Source organism: Cervus canadensis, chromosome 10, assembly GCF_019320065.1.
Source record: "Cervus canadensis isolate Bull #8, Minnesota chromosome 10, ASM1932006v1, whole genome shotgun sequence".
Classification (NCBI taxonomy): domain Eukaryota; kingdom Metazoa; phylum Chordata; class Mammalia; order Artiodactyla; family Cervidae; genus Cervus; species Cervus canadensis.
The window spans coordinates 51,148,681-51,166,223 of NC_057395.1; the positions used below are offsets into that span (position 1 = coordinate 51,148,681).

At 52.3% G+C, this 17,543-nt stretch overlaps 1 protein-coding gene across 1 annotated transcript; it reads left to right on the top strand.

Moving 5' to 3' along the window:
- Positions 1 to 13,443: 13,443 nt before the first annotated feature.
- Positions 13,444 to 15,498, top strand: LOC122448680 (arginine vasopressin). Its single transcript, XM_043480172.1, has 3 exons — positions 13,444 to 13,627; positions 14,888 to 15,089; positions 15,256 to 15,498. The coding sequence occupies exons 1-3, from the start codon at positions 13,508 to 13,510 to the stop codon at positions 15,432 to 15,434; spliced, it is 501 nt and encodes a 166-aa protein (XP_043336107.1). The 5' UTR covers positions 13,444 to 13,507; the 3' UTR covers positions 15,435 to 15,498.
- The last annotated feature ends 2,045 nt before the right edge of the window (positions 15,499 to 17,543 follow it).

A 17,543-nucleotide genomic window follows, 5' to 3' on the forward strand; every position in this document is an offset into this window, starting at 1 on the left:
GGAGAAGCTCCATCCTTTGTAGCAAAAGCACTGCCTTGGGGAACTAACAGCCTAGTTCCCCAAGAGCAAGTTCACTGCTGGGAGGCCTTCCCTCTGGGGTTTGTCCTGTCTCTCCCAACCTGAGAGCCTGAGGAGGCTCCAGCAGGGGTCAGCATAAAGCGCAGAATGCCCAGATGAGGGCAGTGTTGCCTCCCCTCCTGCAAGGGTGCTGGTGATCTGCATTTTGAACACACTTCTGCTCCCCAGGGAGCTCTAGGGGGAAACTGGGCATGGGAGCCCCTGTGATGGACAGGTGGAGACACATCCATATCCTTAGAGATGCGTCCATTTATATCTCACGGAGTCCCCCAGAATGAAGTGTTCTTTTCACCACCCTTGCCAGAAACACACCGAGTTTCTCTCCCCCAGAAAATGAGGATACCTTCTCTTGGTGCCAACCAGACTCAAAGGGTAGTTTGTTTCTCACCAGAGCCTGGGGCCAGGCACAAAGCAGCTAACCAACAAACTCAAGGAGCTGGACTCTACTGACTGAGACTCAGAACTTCCAAGCCTTGATGTGACCCCTCTGCCCTCTCGCCTGACCACAGGTTCTGTGGGGGCACAGTTCCCCTTTTCGGTAGCATTTTCTCAACACAAAGTCCATTTGGAGGACATGCAACCCTGGGCCCTTTGAGGGCAGGAAACAGCCCCAGTGACTGATCGCCAAATCACCCTCAAAAGTGCAGCGTGAGATCTTGCCCCACATCCTGGCATCCTCCTTGGGGCCCCCAGGTCCCAGTCCTTGGCTACTCTGCCCTCACTCATGCCCGCTCTGCCATCGTCCTCCAGCCCCAAACAGAAGGGAGGGCCTCACACTCCTGAAGTAGAAGTAGGAAAACCAAATCGCCGAGATGAGCTCTGTACCCAGGGTACCCCACCTCCAGGTGGCGTCTGGGTCCTGGGGCCAGGTGGGCTCCCCCAGCCCCTCTTCAGTCCTGCTTCCTCCTGTGAGTCTCCAGCCTGAGGCCGCTCAGCTGCTGGGTGCTTTTCCATTCCCCAGGAAACAATGCTGCCTGGGTTGCTGTAAGTAGGTCTGCAGACAAAGAGACCTGCCCCTGGAGGAAGCTGCCTGCCAGGCTGCCAGGCTCCTGCTCACCTCCCACCTGCAGTATTGTGCTGCTGGGCAGGCTGCTGGTGTGCTGGCCCCCTTCTCCAGCCCTCTCTCCAGCCTCCACCAGCCTGCCTGGCCTCTCAGTCCACCTACACAGCCAGGCTCTTTCCTTCCAACTCTAGGTTGGAAGGGGAGTGACTGGGTTGGGAATTGGCCAAAGAGGCACTGGCCAGTAGAGTGGCTATTTAAATTAATTAAAAATAAATTTAAAAAGCCATACCAGCCATATTTGAAGTACTTAATAGTCACATGTGCTAGTGGCACCCTATTGGACAGCGCAGAAAACAACATTCCACCATCAAAGAAAGTTCTATTGTACATTGCTGGGCCGGAGTAGGAACTTAGTGAGAATGGCCCTTGGTGTTCCCTTACCCCTTAGGAATCAGCCTCCTGGGCAATAAGGAACACGGGGTGTAGAGCTTTTAATGGAGAACAGGACAGTGGGGTGGGGAATCAGGTATGCCTGAAACTTCCCTACCACCCCACCCCCAGATCTGGCAGAGGCCATAACCCTGGGCTCCTCTGGGCGGTAATGTGTGCCCTCCTTTACAAAGAGATGCTGTGGCCCCGAGCTGTGACAAGGTCTCCAGAGTGGCACAGGGGGGAGGTGAGGGGGAAGGAGGCTGAGACAGCCGTGTGGCGATTGGCAGAGTTTTTCCATTAAGGTTTGCATCAGTAAGAAGATAATGCTACCCATAGCCATATTACTGAAAAATAACCACTCAAGGCTCTCCTGGCTCTTTCCCTTCCACTATTTTTCTATAAGGAAAAAGACACATATGTATATACTGTGTGGTTCTGTTGTCTGTTTTCTCCCTTAACCTTATTTAATGGACACTTGCCCTTGTCATACACATTATTCTTTTTTTTGGTTGCATTGAGCCTTTGTTGCTGTGTGTCAGCTTTCTCTAGCTGTGGTTCATGGGCTTCTCATTGCAGTGGTTTCTCCTGTTGCAGAGCACAGGCTCTAAGCACATTGGCTTCGGTAGTTTCAGCACGCAGGCTCAGTAGTTGCAGCTCTAGGGCCCTAGAACTCGGGCTCTGTAGCTGTGGCACACATGCCCCATGGCATGTGGAATCTTCCTGGACCAGGGATCGAACCCATGTCCCCTGCACTGGCAGGCAGATTCCTATCTACTGCCCCACCAGGGAAGTCCCACACTATTCTTATTATAAAGATCATTTTGAAGAACAGGCCAGAATAACAAAAAAAAAAAAACTTTAAAATGAACAGTTTGATTTGGGGGTTGGGAAAACTAAAGAATATACAGACAAACAAATGAAACATTTAATAAAAATCTAGAAACAGGCTCAACTGCATATGGAAATTGAGGGGGGTGGGTATCTTTCAGTGAGTGGTGCCAGAGTCACTGGAAGAAGGAAATCATCTAAGAACTAGAAGAAAATGGAAAATGAAGAAATTCCTGTAAACCTGAAAATGAGAACAACTCCTGATTTCAGAATCCACGTATCATAAAGGGAAAGACTGATGAATTTGACTCCATAAAAAATTAAAACAACATATATAGAAAAAGAAGTCCACTATTAGCAAAGTAAGAACATAAATTACAAGCTAAACCAATATATAGCTTCTAAATACAAGAAAGACACACCAAGAAATGCAAATGACCTTTTAAGCATGTCAAAAGATGCTCAACCTTGCTCATAATATGATGAAATTTTTAAAAAAGCCTGAAATACCATTTCTTGTTTAGCAGATTTACACAAATCTCAAAATTTGACCACAATCTGCTATTGAGGCTGTGGGAATGCAAGCAGTATTCAAGGGAATGCAAGAGGTTGTGGGAATGGAGTGAAATATCTAACAAAGCTACAAACACACGATCCCTCTGACCTGCCATTCCACCTATAGGATTCCAGCCCAAAGATTCCTTGGCAAAAAATGAAGAGAACAATTCCAGCCCCAACCACAGGCAGCCTGAGCAGCCAGGACTGATGCCTGTGGGCTTAGAGCCACATTCCCCCGTGGGAGGGGATAGCGGTTCCAGAAGGTAGGCCCAGGAACAAGTGGTTTATACACACAGGATTCTGCATGTGTTCTCTAAGAGGTTATAGACTGTGAAGCCCACCCAGGTATGCAAACAAACAAAGACCTTTGCATTCAAAAGTCTTTCAGAAAGTTTCAGTTATTGAGCACGCCTGTTCTGGGCATCATGCTGAGTGCTTCATATGTATTATCTCATTTAATCCTCACAACTCTTAGTAAAAGGAGGAAGCTGAGGCCTAGTTTCATGAAGAACTCATCTCATTGACTCTAAGGTCACCAACTTAACCCCGGTGATGTTCTGTAGGTAGTAGAGGCTGGGAAAGAGCAGACTCAGGTCCCCTCTACAGAGGTGGCCTGGATGTTGTCGCCACAGAGCCTCTAACGATCCCTCCATTGAATGGGAACCTCGTGCAAGGCACAGGGGCACTGCCAGCACTGATCTGGTGGGAGACCATCCAACTCCACAACCTAGAGAAGCCTATCCGCTTTGGCCCAAGTTCATCACGAGACCCAGAACTAAAGGCATAAAAAAGTATGGAATAACAACCCATGACCAAGCTACAGCACAGCTTTTGAAAATTCAAAAATATTACACCTCTAGGCCCCAAAATGAGAGAATTCTCCTCCCGTCCCCATAAAGTCTCAGTCTCAGCAGCGTTAAATTCATGTAAATGGATACATCTCCTGGTTGAAATGTTAATGGAAAAATACAGATACTGAAAGAGGAGGGGGTGGGAAGGAGCAAGGAGACAGATGGGAGAGAGGCTCGGGTATGGTCTCTAGCTCTCTGTGCCAAGCACAGTGGGTGCTAGGATCCTGAGATGTGGCTGCCATGGTACAGACAGCCACTCCAGTTGTGAGATGTATGTGGCTGAGCGACATCCAGTTTAAAAGAGAAACTGGGTGATTGGGAAACAGTAATGAATGTGGTAACCTATGTGGTCCTGGTGGGGTGGGCAGGCATAAGGGATGGACAGACTGGGGGACAGTACTAGGGAAATATCAGTAAGCAGAGGTGGGAGTAGGGACACCCTCTGCCTGATACCTTCTAAACTGGTAAGAAGAACTGGGTTTGAAAAGACAGGGGCTAGAGAATTAGCATGGGGGAGGCAGAGACACAGGCTAGCCTCCCCTTCCCATGATTCCTCCTAGTCTCCCCTCGGGCCCAGGCCCAGACATCAGCCGTGACTCAGCTGATGAAATGCAACCCCACAGCTCATTAATTAGGAAGTCTGTAATTAGCCTGTCTCAGAGACCAGGATCCCCCAGAGAGAGCCCCTCTCACCTGCCTTCCTCTCCCTCCCACCCCAAGAATGAGATCAGGCTTGAGGGGATCTGGCCCCTGGGAACGAGGAGGGGGAGAGGAAGCTTGAACACAGGGGGAAATGAGATGCTGGGGCACGCACTTCTGCGCCAGGCAGCCTCAGCAGATTGACCTGTAATGAGACAACGGAAATGATGGTGTCTCAGCTCCTGGAAGTTTCCTCAACTCAAGAAACCCCTGGGCAGGTTTGGGTGGCCTGGCTGGATCTGTTCAGGCTTGGTCTGTTTGAGGCCTGAAAGCCATAGCCCACGAGGCTCGGTCTGGAGCAAAATTAGAGATTCAGTTGCCAAAATGCGGTTTCACATGATGTGTGATGTCAGTCAGCAACTCTTCTTCAAATCCCCCTGTTACCCTCCCATTTCCCTCCCGCAGAACTTTGGGCTCCTGCTTCCATATCTCTTTTCAGTGCTTCCTGGAAAGGTCTATTCCAGACCATAGTCTCCAGACTTGCCTCCTGACTTCATACCACTGGGATGATTTCAAATGATGGGTTGCCAATTATTCAGCATGCGTCCACCCAAAAGAGCTCTTTGTTCCTTCTCTTGACCCTGTGGACAGGCTTGTGGCTGCTACAGCCCACGGAATGTGGCAGCAGTGACCCTAAGTGATTTCTGAGGCTGTCTCTCTGCTTTGTTTGTTGAAACACTCACTCTTGAAGCCTTGAGCCACCAAGTAAAAAGTCCAACTATCCCAAGGCTACCAGGCGTGAGAAGCCACACAGAGAGGCCATAGGCAAGCAGGCACTCCAGTCTGTAGTCCCAACCTAGTCCAGCCTCTGAGTCATCTCAGCCCAGGCATGTCCATGAAGGCGTCTCCAGATGAATCCAGCCCCAAACCATTCATTCTTTCCAATGGGGACACCACACATTGTGGGCAGAGAAGAGGTGTCCTTGCTGTGCCCTACTGGGACTCCTGACCTTCAGAATCCACAAGCATAATGAAACGGTGGTCGTCTGGGGCGCTGCGTCATGCATGCTTTGTCACAGCAGCAGGAACCAGAACAACCACAACATCCTAGACAGTGGCTGCAGAGCGAGCTGGGGAAGAAGGGGGAGAGCGCAGGAGGACAAAGCCAGAATCCTCTCAGCAGAGAGAGGAGGGGAAAGCCTGGAAACAGTCCTGTGCGAATACTTTGTACTTGACCATGGGAGCCGGTGCAGACGGAGGACCACGACACCCCTGGGCTGGCTGGCACACTAGATTGGCCATTTGCTGAAGAGCCAGGGTAGGGCCAGACACAGTGTCCCGGGGACACACTGGGGAAAGGAACACTGTCTAGTGGGGAAAGAGACGGCGAAACACATGGTTAGGGGATGTCTCTGTAGGGCAGCACATAGACCTGCAAGAAGCGTCAGTTCCGCTAAGGTCAAGGGCAGATGGGACTCTGGTACTGATTTCAGAAAAATGTGGATTTTGAGGGATGGCCTCCACTGACCTGTCATAATAGCATCCTGATTTTTTTTTAATATTTATTTATTATTTGGCTGTGGCAGGTCTTAGTTGTGGCACTCAGGAGCTCGGTTGTGGCATGCAAGATCTAGTTCCCTGACCAGGGATCAAACCCAGGTCCCATGCACTGGGAGGGTGGAGTCTTAGCCCTGGACCACCAGGGAAGTCCCTTCATCCTGATTTTCTTTTAAGGTGTTACCCTTTCTGTTAGCTACAGACTGAGGGAGCTTTTCAGTCTATAGCTTAAGGAGTGGACATGTGACTCTCAAGAACATGAGGGACAGGTAGGATTGGTCAGGAAGGGGCAGAAGGCAGTGAAATGGGTGTTTGTATCCTGGTCTGGACCCTCGTGTCCTAAGGCAGGTGAAGAGGAAGCAGCTGAGTCATTGGAGCCATGTGTCTACTGAGGGCAGGGTTCTGGAAATTCAAAGGACCAGTAATGCCTAAGACCAAGACAAGAGAAATCTTTAGAAGCCCATCTCTAGATCTCCTTAGGATAAGGCCAGGGGATATGCCCAGCCAGAATCTGTGCATTGCAGGTTTTGGCCTGGAATGCCCTGCCTAACTTTCCTGTGACCATCTACTACTGCAAGTGTCCTCTTCTCTGGGTCTGTGGCCCAGGTGGACTGCACCTCGGGTGCACAAATGTGCGTGCATAGAGGAGAGAGGAGGTAATTTGTGAGGCCCACAGGCAGAGCCCAGAATGTCCACCTGTGTGCCTCTCCTGGCGATGTGGAACAGAACAAAGCTGCAGGGAGAGACCAGCCCCCCAGGTTGCCAGGTTCTGCTACTTGAAGGTGGGTTTCAGATCACTGTGAACATGTATTTGTCAAGGTAGGAGGACAGAACATGTTTAATTTAACATTTTGTTAGCTTAACTTACAACTCTTAGATATTTTGTCATATTTTACCACAGGGCCTAAAAAGGTGGGGCTGACACTTAAAAAACAAAACCTTTTTATTATGGAAAATTCCACATACATACAAAAATACAGATTAGTATAATCAACTCTGATGTATCCATCACTCAATTTCAACAACTCTCGATTCATGGTTAGTCTTGCTTCTTCTTACTTTTGTGTGTGCTAAATTGCTTCAGTCATGTCCGACTCTTTGAAACTCTATGGACTGTAGCCCATCAGACTACTCTGTGCATGGGATTCTCCAGGCAAGAATACCAGAGTGGGTTGCAATGCCCAAGGATCAAACCTGACCCAGGGAACAAACCTGAATCTCAGTCTCCAGAACTGGCAGGCAGGTTCTTTACCACTAGCACCATCTGGGAAGCCTTCTTGCTGCTACTGCTAAGTCACTTCAGTCGTGTCCGACTCTGTGCAACCCCATCCCTGGGATTCCCCAGGCAGGAACACTGGAGTAGGTTGCCATTTCTTTCTCCAATGCATAAAAGTGAAAAGTGAAAGTGAAGTTGCTCAGTCGTGTCCAACTTTTCGCGACCCCATGGACCGCAGCCTACCAGGCTCCTCCATCCATGGGCTTTTCCAGGCAAGAGTACTGGAGTGGGGTGCATTGCCTTCTCCGGGGAAGTCTTCTTACCCTCACCTAATTCACCCTTCTCATGCTATTTTGAAGCAAGTTAGGACAGCATCAGATTAACACATTTAGGACATGATGTGTAGGAGCTCCTGGCGTTCCCTCTTCCCAACAAAACAGCAAATCACAACCTGGGATAACCCATCAGAGCTTTGAAAGGCACAGGAGTGGGGACACCTTCCCTCAGGGTGCTCTGGCATTGGGGTCCTGATCCTCGCTGGCTGTGTCACTTCAGGAAATCGCTCGAGCCATTTAGGCCTCAGTTTCTGCATCAATAAAATGGTGATAAATGTATCTCCTGACATTGTTACACAGCTTACAGTGGTAGTGCTGGGAACACAGTCAGCCTGCAGTAACTGTTAGTTGCTCTCCATCACCCCTGTTTAGGCATTTTCCCTGTTTAGTGCAGAAGGTGGACAGAAAAGTTTCTCCTCCCTGGGAAAGCAGAGGCTTGGAGGAGAGGACCCATTTTGTGGCTGCCTCCCTTGCCATAAGGAGGGACGCCCAGACATAAAGTAGCTGCAAGAAGGGAGTAAGGAATTCCCAGTTGACATCCCTGAACCCCAGCCTTCAACCTTGAACCCTAAATAAGTTCTAAATGCCCTGGTGGTTTAGTCACGTTTGTGGGTTTTCAGGCAGCAGAGTGGCGAGGAGCACAGACTCTGGGGCCTGTGTCTGCTCTTTATTACCTGGGCCTCCTGGGGCAACTTCTCCTTCCTCTGGTTTCCTGTCTACAAATGGAGATAAAAATGACTTCCTCCTTCCTAGGGTTTTATGGGGATTCAAAGAGGAAAGGTTCGTAAAAGGCTGTGAATAGTGCAATGAAAGGCATTGTTGTTGTCTGGGGCTCACCAGGCCTACTTGTCCTGTGTTATGTCCTTACCGCACGCGCGCGTGTACACACATACACTCACACAGATCCACTTCCTTCTCACCTTTGCACACACAAGCTGTTTATCCGGGCCAGTTGCATCCTCTCTCTCAGAGGTTCCCACTCAGCCTTCACTCCCCAAACTACAGGTATTGAAGGCTTTCGGGGACCTGTCCTGCGCGGTTGCCCGGGTGCCTGCGCGTCTGCTCCGCCGTGCGCGGGGCGGGACCGGCCGGGATCGCCGAGGGCGCAGCGAGGTGCCTTCTGGAAGCCCCAGCCCAGGCAGCGCCACCCGCTTTGCTCTCGACCCCATCGGGTCCCCTCAGCCCACAAAGCTTCCTGACTGAGCCTCTCCTCACCTCGGCCCGCAGCATTCCTGGTCAGTTGTCTGGCTGCGTCGGGGAAGGGCGTGTGGTCCTCCTCTGGCTCCTCCCCAGCCGACCCAAGGGGGCCACTTTGGTCACCCTGGGAGCAGCAGCCATGGTGCCCAGCGGTGCGCCAGGCCGGCCTCGTGGGCCCTGGAGCTGGAGCCCACAGACCCCAGAAGGGAATCCACTCACCTGACCACTGTACAGGCTTTTAATATAGAAAGTCTGTCAAAAATAATTTTCCTAGGTTGTGTTGCTTTGTATTTAGGTTATTTTTGCAAAGAAGCCTTTTTATGATGTCCTCTCATTTCTGATTTCTTTTAAGCTTAATGTAACCCCCTTAGAGATCTGATAAGTATTCACATTCAGCTCCCTCCTGTCTGATGAGGAAGTGAAAGCCTTCTTTCCACCGTACTCCTAGTGCAGACCCCAGGCAGTTTCATCCCAAGGCCCAGCATTTTCCTTGTTTATCACCGCTGCTCAACACACCCTCTTGGAGTCAATTCAGTCCTGGTTCTTGGGCTCCTACAGTGTTTGCTCACTTCCGGTCCTCTGCATAGCTCACAGAGCATTTGTGTGACCACACTGCCAAAGGTCCTTGAGTCAGACTGATAGGAAGGAGATGAGATGCTAGCAGACCTGTTTGCACATGAGGCCACCCGCTTCCGAGGGTGGCAGAGATGTCATTAGAGTTACAGCACTGGGTTGACCCTGAGAAAAGAGGAATAAGAAACAGGAGTGGGGAGTAGTTAATTGTTACCTGTTCTCAGAAAAGATGGTCTCTGGGTAAGGAGATACTTTTAAGAACATTCTGAGATTTCAGGTTTAATCTGGAGGTTTGCCCCTCTTTGTTATGTAAAGATTTCAGACAATTCTAACGTCATATAGTATCTTCAGATCTGAGTCACTTAAGACCTCAGAGAGGACTTCCCTGGTAGTTTAATGGTTAGGAATCCACCTGCCAATGCAAGGGACATGGGTTTCATCCCTGCTCTGGGAAGACTCTACATGCCGCAGGGCAGCTAAGCCTGTGCGCCACGACTGCTAAGCACCCACGCCCTACAGCCCATGCTCCGCAACAAGAGAAGCCTGCACACCGCAACTAGAGAGTAGCCCCCGCTCACCCCAGCTAGAGAAAGCCCACGCACAGCAACAAAGACCCAGCGCAGTAAAAAATAGGTAAAGAAATAAAAAAAGACCTCGGTGAGATAAGACATGGGGTCAGTACATCAAGCAACCTTGAGAACAGGTATGACTCACTCAAACTCACAGAGTAACTCCCTGGGGAGTCTTTCCTTCTTTTCATAATTTATTGCAAATCCACTGTGCGGCAAGCACTGTGCCAGGAGAGGGCTTTCATGCTAGAGGGGGCACAGCCATATATACAAAAAATAGTGATAATACACAGACAAACATATGAACTTCAAATTGTAGTTGTGCTATTAAACCCATCAACATAGACCCTGGTTAGAAAATAACTGAGGTAGGGGTGAGGGATGCTCCAGGGGGGATGCTCAGGGAAGCCTCCTCTTGGGAGGTGACACTTTCAACCAGGTGAACCCTGGGGATGGGTGACGGTAGGCAAACCTTTTAGGACAAGGAAACAGCAAGCTCTGAAATTCCAAAGCAGGGGTGGAAAGAAGCAGATAGTTTGAGATAGATTTTAGAGGTAGGACTAACAAAGAGTGAGGGAGAGCATTGGATCAGGGTGAGCCCCAGGTTCTGGGAGGACCAGCTGGCTGGATGCTGGTGTGATTGCAGAGCGGGAGAACCCTGGGAGAGAGCCAGGGAGAAACTAAGACTCAGGAGTTGAGTCTGTCCATGTTAAGTTAGAAGGGCCTATTGAATATCCAAGGGTAGGTGTCATTGGGCACTTGGGGGAGAGGCCCGGGATGGAGGTATGGATTTGAGAATCATTAGTTTGTAGGAAATATTAAAAAACTATGGGGTTAGAAGCAATCTCCTAACAAAAGAAGAGAAGAGACATAAGACAGTCCTGGGATTCTCCAATATTTAGAAGTCAAGGTCAAAGAGGTAGAGCCAGAAAAAAAGGCTGAGAAAGAACATCCAGTGTGGTAGATTTTTTAAGCCTATATTTAAATAGGACAAGTGCAAATTTGAATTCCTGGCAGTCCAGTGGTTAGGAATCGGCAATTTCACTGCTGGGGGCTGGGTTCAATCCCCAGTTGAAGAATTAAGGTTCTGCAAGCCAGGAGGCATGGCCAAAAAAGGACAGCTGCTCAACCATGTTGAATGCTACTAGGGGATAATGTAAAATGAGGACATGGACGTGACACCAAATTTGGTAATACAGAGGTACTCTATGACATTGATAATAGGAATTTCTGGGGCTGGTTTGGGCAGAACCTGCGTGGAGGGAGTTGAAGAGTAAATGTTGCCTTCTGAATAAAAATGGCAGTTAGATGACAATGAAAAACAAAGGTGATCATTAACTCGACGGAACAAAAAGTTGTTCAGCAATGGAAAGGTCCTTATAAGATACCATATTGTTTAGCTTGGAGGTTCAGCTTGCAGTCTAACTCATTATAGTGATCTAACTATTATGACATTATTATATCAAGAAAATGGTGAATGGGAGGGTACCTGTTGCAAGTTGGGGTAGGGTAGGCCAGGTAAAAGAGCTAAATACTATCTTTCTAAGTGACATAGAATCAAGATCATGAGTGAAGGTGTAGGAGATGTAAGGGTGACAAATATGTGAAGAAGTACTTTTGGAAAGGGAACATATAAGGAAAGTGAAGAAGGGGTGGGAGTGTCCTGAGGGTCCACATGACCTGTGAGGTGTTATATTGGAAATGCAACCAGTCCCAACCATTGGTACTTTTTCCAGCCAGTGTGGATCCCAAGAAGGTGGTATTGGGAGAAGCAGGCCCTCTGGCATCTGTGTGGAGGTGGGGTTTGGGGTCTTTAAGGGGCCCTAGTGTGGGAGGCAAGTCTTAGAATGATAATCCAGGTAGACATGGCTGGTTAGCACACAACTTGTACCAGAGCCTGAGCCCTTTATTTCCTGTAACCCCTTCAGTTTTCAGTTGGTAACTCAGACCTAAAGTGCAGAGAGGGTAAGTGCTGGACCAAGGCCACACAACTGGGCTAAGCCAGGCCTCTGACTTTCTCCCTGGGCCTGCCCCACAGCCCAGAGACTCAGGAGGGCAATGACCAGACCAAGCTTATTTTTTGGCCATGAATGGAATGAAAAGGTTCATCCTGGGTTAACTCAGGAAGCTACTCTCTCTAGAAAAATCTCTTAAGGTCTTATTAATAATAATATGGCATTAATAATACTACAATACTACAATTAATTAACTTCACAATGGTGTAGGCACTTTTCCAAAGCTCTCATATATTACATTATCTCAGTCCTCATGACAAGTTGGTGATGTGGGTGCAAGTATTTTCCCTACTTCACCCAGGAGGAAAATGAGGCTCAGAGAAGTCAAGTGATCCACCCTAGTCATGATGGTTTGAGCCACAGAGGCCAGATTCCAACACGCTGCTGGGCTCCAGCGTCCTCACGGCTCCCCATCCCTGGGACCTGGGACCCCATTCTGTGCTTGGTGGGCAGGAGGCAGCTGGAGCTTCCCGCCGGCACCCTGGAGAGGAGGCTAAGAGTCTAGGGGCGGGGTAAGCCAGGGGCTGTGCAGAGCCTGAGAGGTACAGGGTGGCTAGCTTAGGTCCACCTTATTCTTAAGGTCCAAGGATAAGGATCAGAGGGCCACTTAAGTGGCCCAGAGAGGGAGACTTCCATCCTGAAGCCTACCAGCCTGGGGACATAAACCAAAGGCTGCTTTCTTAGGCTGGGCCCCTTTGGCTGTGGCTTTGCCCCTCCCCCAAATCCCCTTGAGGCCCCAGGCCTGAGCTGGTATCTGCCCTGGTCCCCACAAATTAGGGTGATGGTCAGGGTAGGAATTGGGGTGCTGGTTGTCAGTTTCTCCCCTGACCTTTGAACTTTGCTGGGTCTGGATTTCTTGTTTTCCCTGTAGATGCTCCCTCTACTCCTGCCTGGAAGGGGAGTGGTGGGGATATGCCAAGAAGCTGTCCGCAAGGTCCCCAGTCCCTCCAGGAAACTGCCCCATCCACCAAGTCGAATGGCCCCTGATTCCATGTTGGTCCCTTGCCTCCATGACACGGGGCTGCAGGCAGCATTTTCTCTCCTAGGGCAGCTGGTACAATGGCCTCTGTTGGCGCCACCGAGAGTACGTGCCATTCCTGGTCACTTGTCCTCTCACAGGACTAATCCCCCAGATGGGGTCCTGCATACCGACCGTCCCCTGCCCACCACTCCTGGGCTGGGGCCTGACCTGCTTACACAGCAACCCCTGGGGTCCCCTTGCCCCCTTCTCTGGGGTCTGCATCAGGGGACAGGGCCTGTTGACCCTCAGCCTCTTCTGGACACCAGAAAGCTTGGAGACAGTCTCCAGGTGACCCCCCCCACTCCCCGTCTGTCCACCGCTCTGAGTCCAGAGAGTCGCAATCACAGACGCGGCAGCTCCTGTCATCCCGCCGCCACACCGCTGCCTGTGACAGCCTGCAGGCCGGCGCCCCTCCCCCACCGTCCCCCGCACAGGTCCACGTGCGTCCCCAGATGCCTGAATCACTGCTGACGCCTGGGGACCTGGAGGCCATGGGCTCCTGGGGAGCCACTGGGGAGGGGGTGGCGGCCACGTCACTTCGGAGGGAACACCTGCAGACATAAATAGGCAGCCAGCGAAGACATCGCCGCACAGTCCACAGAGCAGCACTGCGTACTGTGCCCACCTGTGCCAGGATGCCCGACGCCACACTGCCCGCCTGCTTCCTCGGCCTGCTGGCCTTCACCTCTGCTTGCTACTTCCAGAACTGCCCAAGGGGCGGCAAGAGGGCCATGTCCGACCTGGAGCTGAGACAGGTATGACCACGGCTTCTCTCAGGGCTGCGAGGAAGGGGCAGAGGCCCAGGGATGGCACCACCGTGCAGGGGCTAGCAAGGGAAGTCGTGGGAGAGGCAGGCTTTAGGGGAAGTGCCCAGCAGAAGAAGGGAGGCTTGGCATGTCTGGACAAAAGGGACCAGGCTGTTGGGCAGGCTAGGACAGGCTGCAGGACTTCCAGAACACTGTCCCCACCAGAGAAGGGATGCTGGCAAGAGAGGTTTCCCTAGTTCCTGGGCTTGGAGCTGCAGCAGGGAGAATGGGCAGCAAGGCCTTCTCTGTGCCCATGGAGGCCTCTCCTTCAGGACCAGCTGGAGCTTCAGAGGCTCTGTCCTTCCAGCACTCGCAGCCTTCCCCGTTCAGCGTCCAGCTTCTCCTAGCCATGGGCCCCAGCATCCATCCCACCCCCGAAGCTGGCCATTGCCCTGAGCTTGCCTGAGTGAGAGGTGCCACTCAAGCATCCTGTAAGGAAGTTCTTCTGGGTACCTAGCCCAATTCTTGCATGCTGCATGTCCAGTGAGTCCCTCTTAATCCATCTTCAGCAGCGCTAAAGGAAACCCAATCATCATGCTCAATTCTGCCACGGTCACAAGTGGCTAGTTTTGAGCTGTTGAACAAACTAGGGTGGGGAGGTGGGCAGCCCTCACTGACCACCCTTCCTCTGCTCTGCGGCTTTGGAAGCTGGAGTCACCTAGGTGCCTCATACCCTCCTCTAGGGCTCAGATCCTTGCCACTCAGGGTCAGTCCTTAGATGGGCTAGCAGAAGTCAAGGTCCCAGTGAGGCCCATTGGCTTGAGGGGCAGGGCAAAGGCAGAGCCGGGACAGGACAGGGCGAGGAAGGCCCAGGGTATTCTGGCCAGGGGGCGGGGGAGGAGAGCAGAGGGAAGGTCTGCTCAAGGGGAGGGTAGTGGGCAGCGGAGAGAGGGGTGAACACCAGGAGGCCCCAGAGCTGAGCGGGGAAGTCTCCCCCAAATAGCGCAGGAGGGTTCCATTTAACAAAGCGGGAGGACGCAGAGGGCTGTGACTGGCAGCTGTTCCTCAGACATCTGAAAAGCGAGGGAGCGGAGGAGATTTTGACTGCCCTCCTTCGACCGCTTTTGAGCCCCGAGAGAGCCGGGGAGACCCGCCACCTCCCGCGCTCCTCCGGCCGCCCTCGCCCGCCCGGCTCAGCCCCCCGCCCCGCAGGGTCTCCCTCCCCGGCGGCCCCCTCCCGCCCCCGCCTCACCCGCGCCCTCCCGCCAGTGTCTCCCCTGCGGCCCCGGGGGCAAAGGCCGCTGCTTCGGGCCCAGCATCTGCTGCGGGGACGAGCTGGGCTGCTTCGTGGGCACGGCCGAGGCGCTGCGCTGCCAGGAGGAGAACTACCTGCCTTCGCCCTGCCAGTCCGGCCAGAAGGCCTGCGGGGGCGGGGGCCGCTGCGCCGCCGCCGGCATCTGCTGCAACGACGGTGAGCGGCCCGGGCGGGTGGGCCGGGGCCGGGGCCGGGGCAGGGCGGCTGTGGGCCGGGGGCGGGGGCCGGGTTGATCTGGGTCGGGGTCTGGGGCGGGTGGGGAGCGGGGCCCGGTCCCCGAGGCGCGCCCGCCCGCAGCGCGCTCAGCCCGTGCTCCCCGCAGAGAGCTGCGTGACCGAGCCCGAGTGCCGGGAAGGTACCGGCTTCCCCCGCCGCGTCCGCGCCAGCGACCGGAGCAACGCGACCCTGCTGGACGGGCCGAGCGGGGCCTTGTTGCTGCGGCTGGTGCAGCTGGCGGGGGCGCCGGAGCCCGCGGAGCCCGCCCAGCCCGGCGTCTACTGAGGCGTTCCCCCCACCTCACCCCTCCCCGCCCTCGCAGCACAAAAAATAAACGGTTTTAAAGGCACTGCTAGCGTGCGTCTCTGTCTCTGGGGGTGGAGAGGGGAGAGGAAGCGAGGTGGGGGATCAGTTCCTGGCCCCGAAGTCGCGCGCAGATCCACCCCCAGTAAAGGAACAAATGCTGGGGGAAGCGATCTTGGGCCAGCAAGATTCTGGATAGAACAATTGTAGATTCTAGATCGAACAACGGACTGGGAGACCTGGGGAACGCGGAGAGGGAGGCCGCCGCCTGGGAGTGGCCGTGGAGGGTGCTGGGTTGGAGCTCTGGCAATGGGATGGGAATAAAAACAGAGAGGGGGAAGGACATCGGTGGACAAGATAGCAAGAGAAAGCGGGATAGCAGAACGGTGGAGAGAGACGTTGAGAGTCACAGAGAGAAGAATGAGAGGGGCAAGGGGATGAGCCAAGGGTGACCAGGAGCTCCTGACTCTTTTTACATCCCAGGAGACTGAGGCAAAAACAGCTCCAGGGATTCCCAGCCTTTCTCATCCGAGACTGTGTTTTATGTGCCCGAGTGTGGGGGACATTATCACCCCAGATCCAGCAGAGAGGAGGGCCAGGTACTGTCTGTCCAGGAGGAGACTAAGTACCCCCACTCAGCCAGGGTGAGAGAGGAAGCCTACAGAAACCCTGGGTACATTCCCCGCCCTCACACAGCCACACCAACCCCCTGCCGCCTCCAACACACACAGAGTCAAGAAAAAAAATCATTAGGGATGTGCCTCATGATCCTTGACCACAGTCATAGATACAGACCTGAGATACACATTCAGAAGCACAGACACGCAGAGAAACAGAGCCGACTGGACCACACACAGGCACATGTACACACACACACACACACACACACACACACACACACACACACGCTCACATTAGGACCTTCCAGCCTGGGCTATGCAGCTTCAGGGCAGATGTCTGCTAGCATTTGACAGATGCTCTTCTATGCCTCTCAGTCCTTCGTCCCCTCTATCCCATTTGCCCCTTTATCCCCTTTCCCCTCACTCCTCTCTTTCCCCTGCCCCCACCCCAGCTCTTTGGCCCTCCCCTGCCTCTTGCTTCTCTCCTTTTCCTCCTACATCCCTTCCAAGCCTCTTCTCACCCCTCTTCCCTTCGCTGTCTCCCATCCTTCTGTCTTCCCCCGCTCTCTCTTTTCTGCGTCCTCATCTTGGGATTTCTTGCTCCAGGTCTTTGGACCACAAGGGGCTGCAACTCCTCTGGAATCTTCTGAGGCTTGAGGCCACCGAGGGAGCATAGGCAAAGAGAATTCTCTCTGAGCCCTGACCCCAAGTCCCTGCCTCGGGGCAGAGCCTACTGACACAGTCCTGTCAGCCCCAGACTCTCTTCTGCTCTTAGAGCTCTGCTCTGCCGTCACCCTGACCTACCTCCAGGTCCAGCATGATTGAGTCTGGCTGGGGCAGGGTGCACTCCGGCTTCTCTCCCTGCCATGGCCTCACCCCTCTGCCCTAGTGTGGCGCGCTCAGGGCCAGTACCAGACCTGGACCAGACCTAATAGGAATTTAGTAATTTTTCCAGACAGAGGGAGATGGGAAGAGGGGAGCTGGTGTTTTAAAAATGGATCATATGCTCAACATTGCTAATTATTAGAAAAATGCAAATCAAAACTACAATGAGGTAGCACCTCATGGCAATCGGAATGGACATCACCAAAAGTTCACAAATAATAAATGCTGGAGAGACTGTGGAGAAAGAGGAACCCTCCCACACTGTTGGTGGAAATGTAAATTGATGTAGCAGCTATGGAGAGCAGTATGGAAATTCCCTAAAAAAACTAAAAATAGAGTTGCCATATGATCCAGCAATCCCACTTCTGGGCATGGATCCAGAAAAGACAAAACCTCTAATTTGAAAAGATACATGCACCCCCAATGTTCATAGCAGTGCTATTCACAATAGTCAAGACATGGAAGCAACCTAAATGTCCATCAACAGATGCATGGATAAAGAAGATGTGATATACACACACGCATATATATATATATATATATACACACACACAGACTGTTACTCAGCCATAAGAAAGAATGAAAT

Bases quoted from the DNA above. Each gene is read 5' to 3' on its own strand.
- LOC122448680 (XM_043480172.1), top strand. From the start codon at position 13,508: ATGCCCGACGCCACACTGCCCGCCTGCTTCCTCGGCCTGCTGGCCTTC. The intron at 13,628-14,887 runs GTATGACCACGG...CCCTCCCGCCAG, and splicing joins CCGACCTGGAGCTGAGACAG to TGTCTCCCCTGCGGCCCCGG. The intron at 15,090-15,255 runs GTGAGCGGCCCG...TGCTCCCCGCAG, and splicing joins CGGCATCTGCTGCAACGACG to AGAGCTGCGTGACCGAGCCC.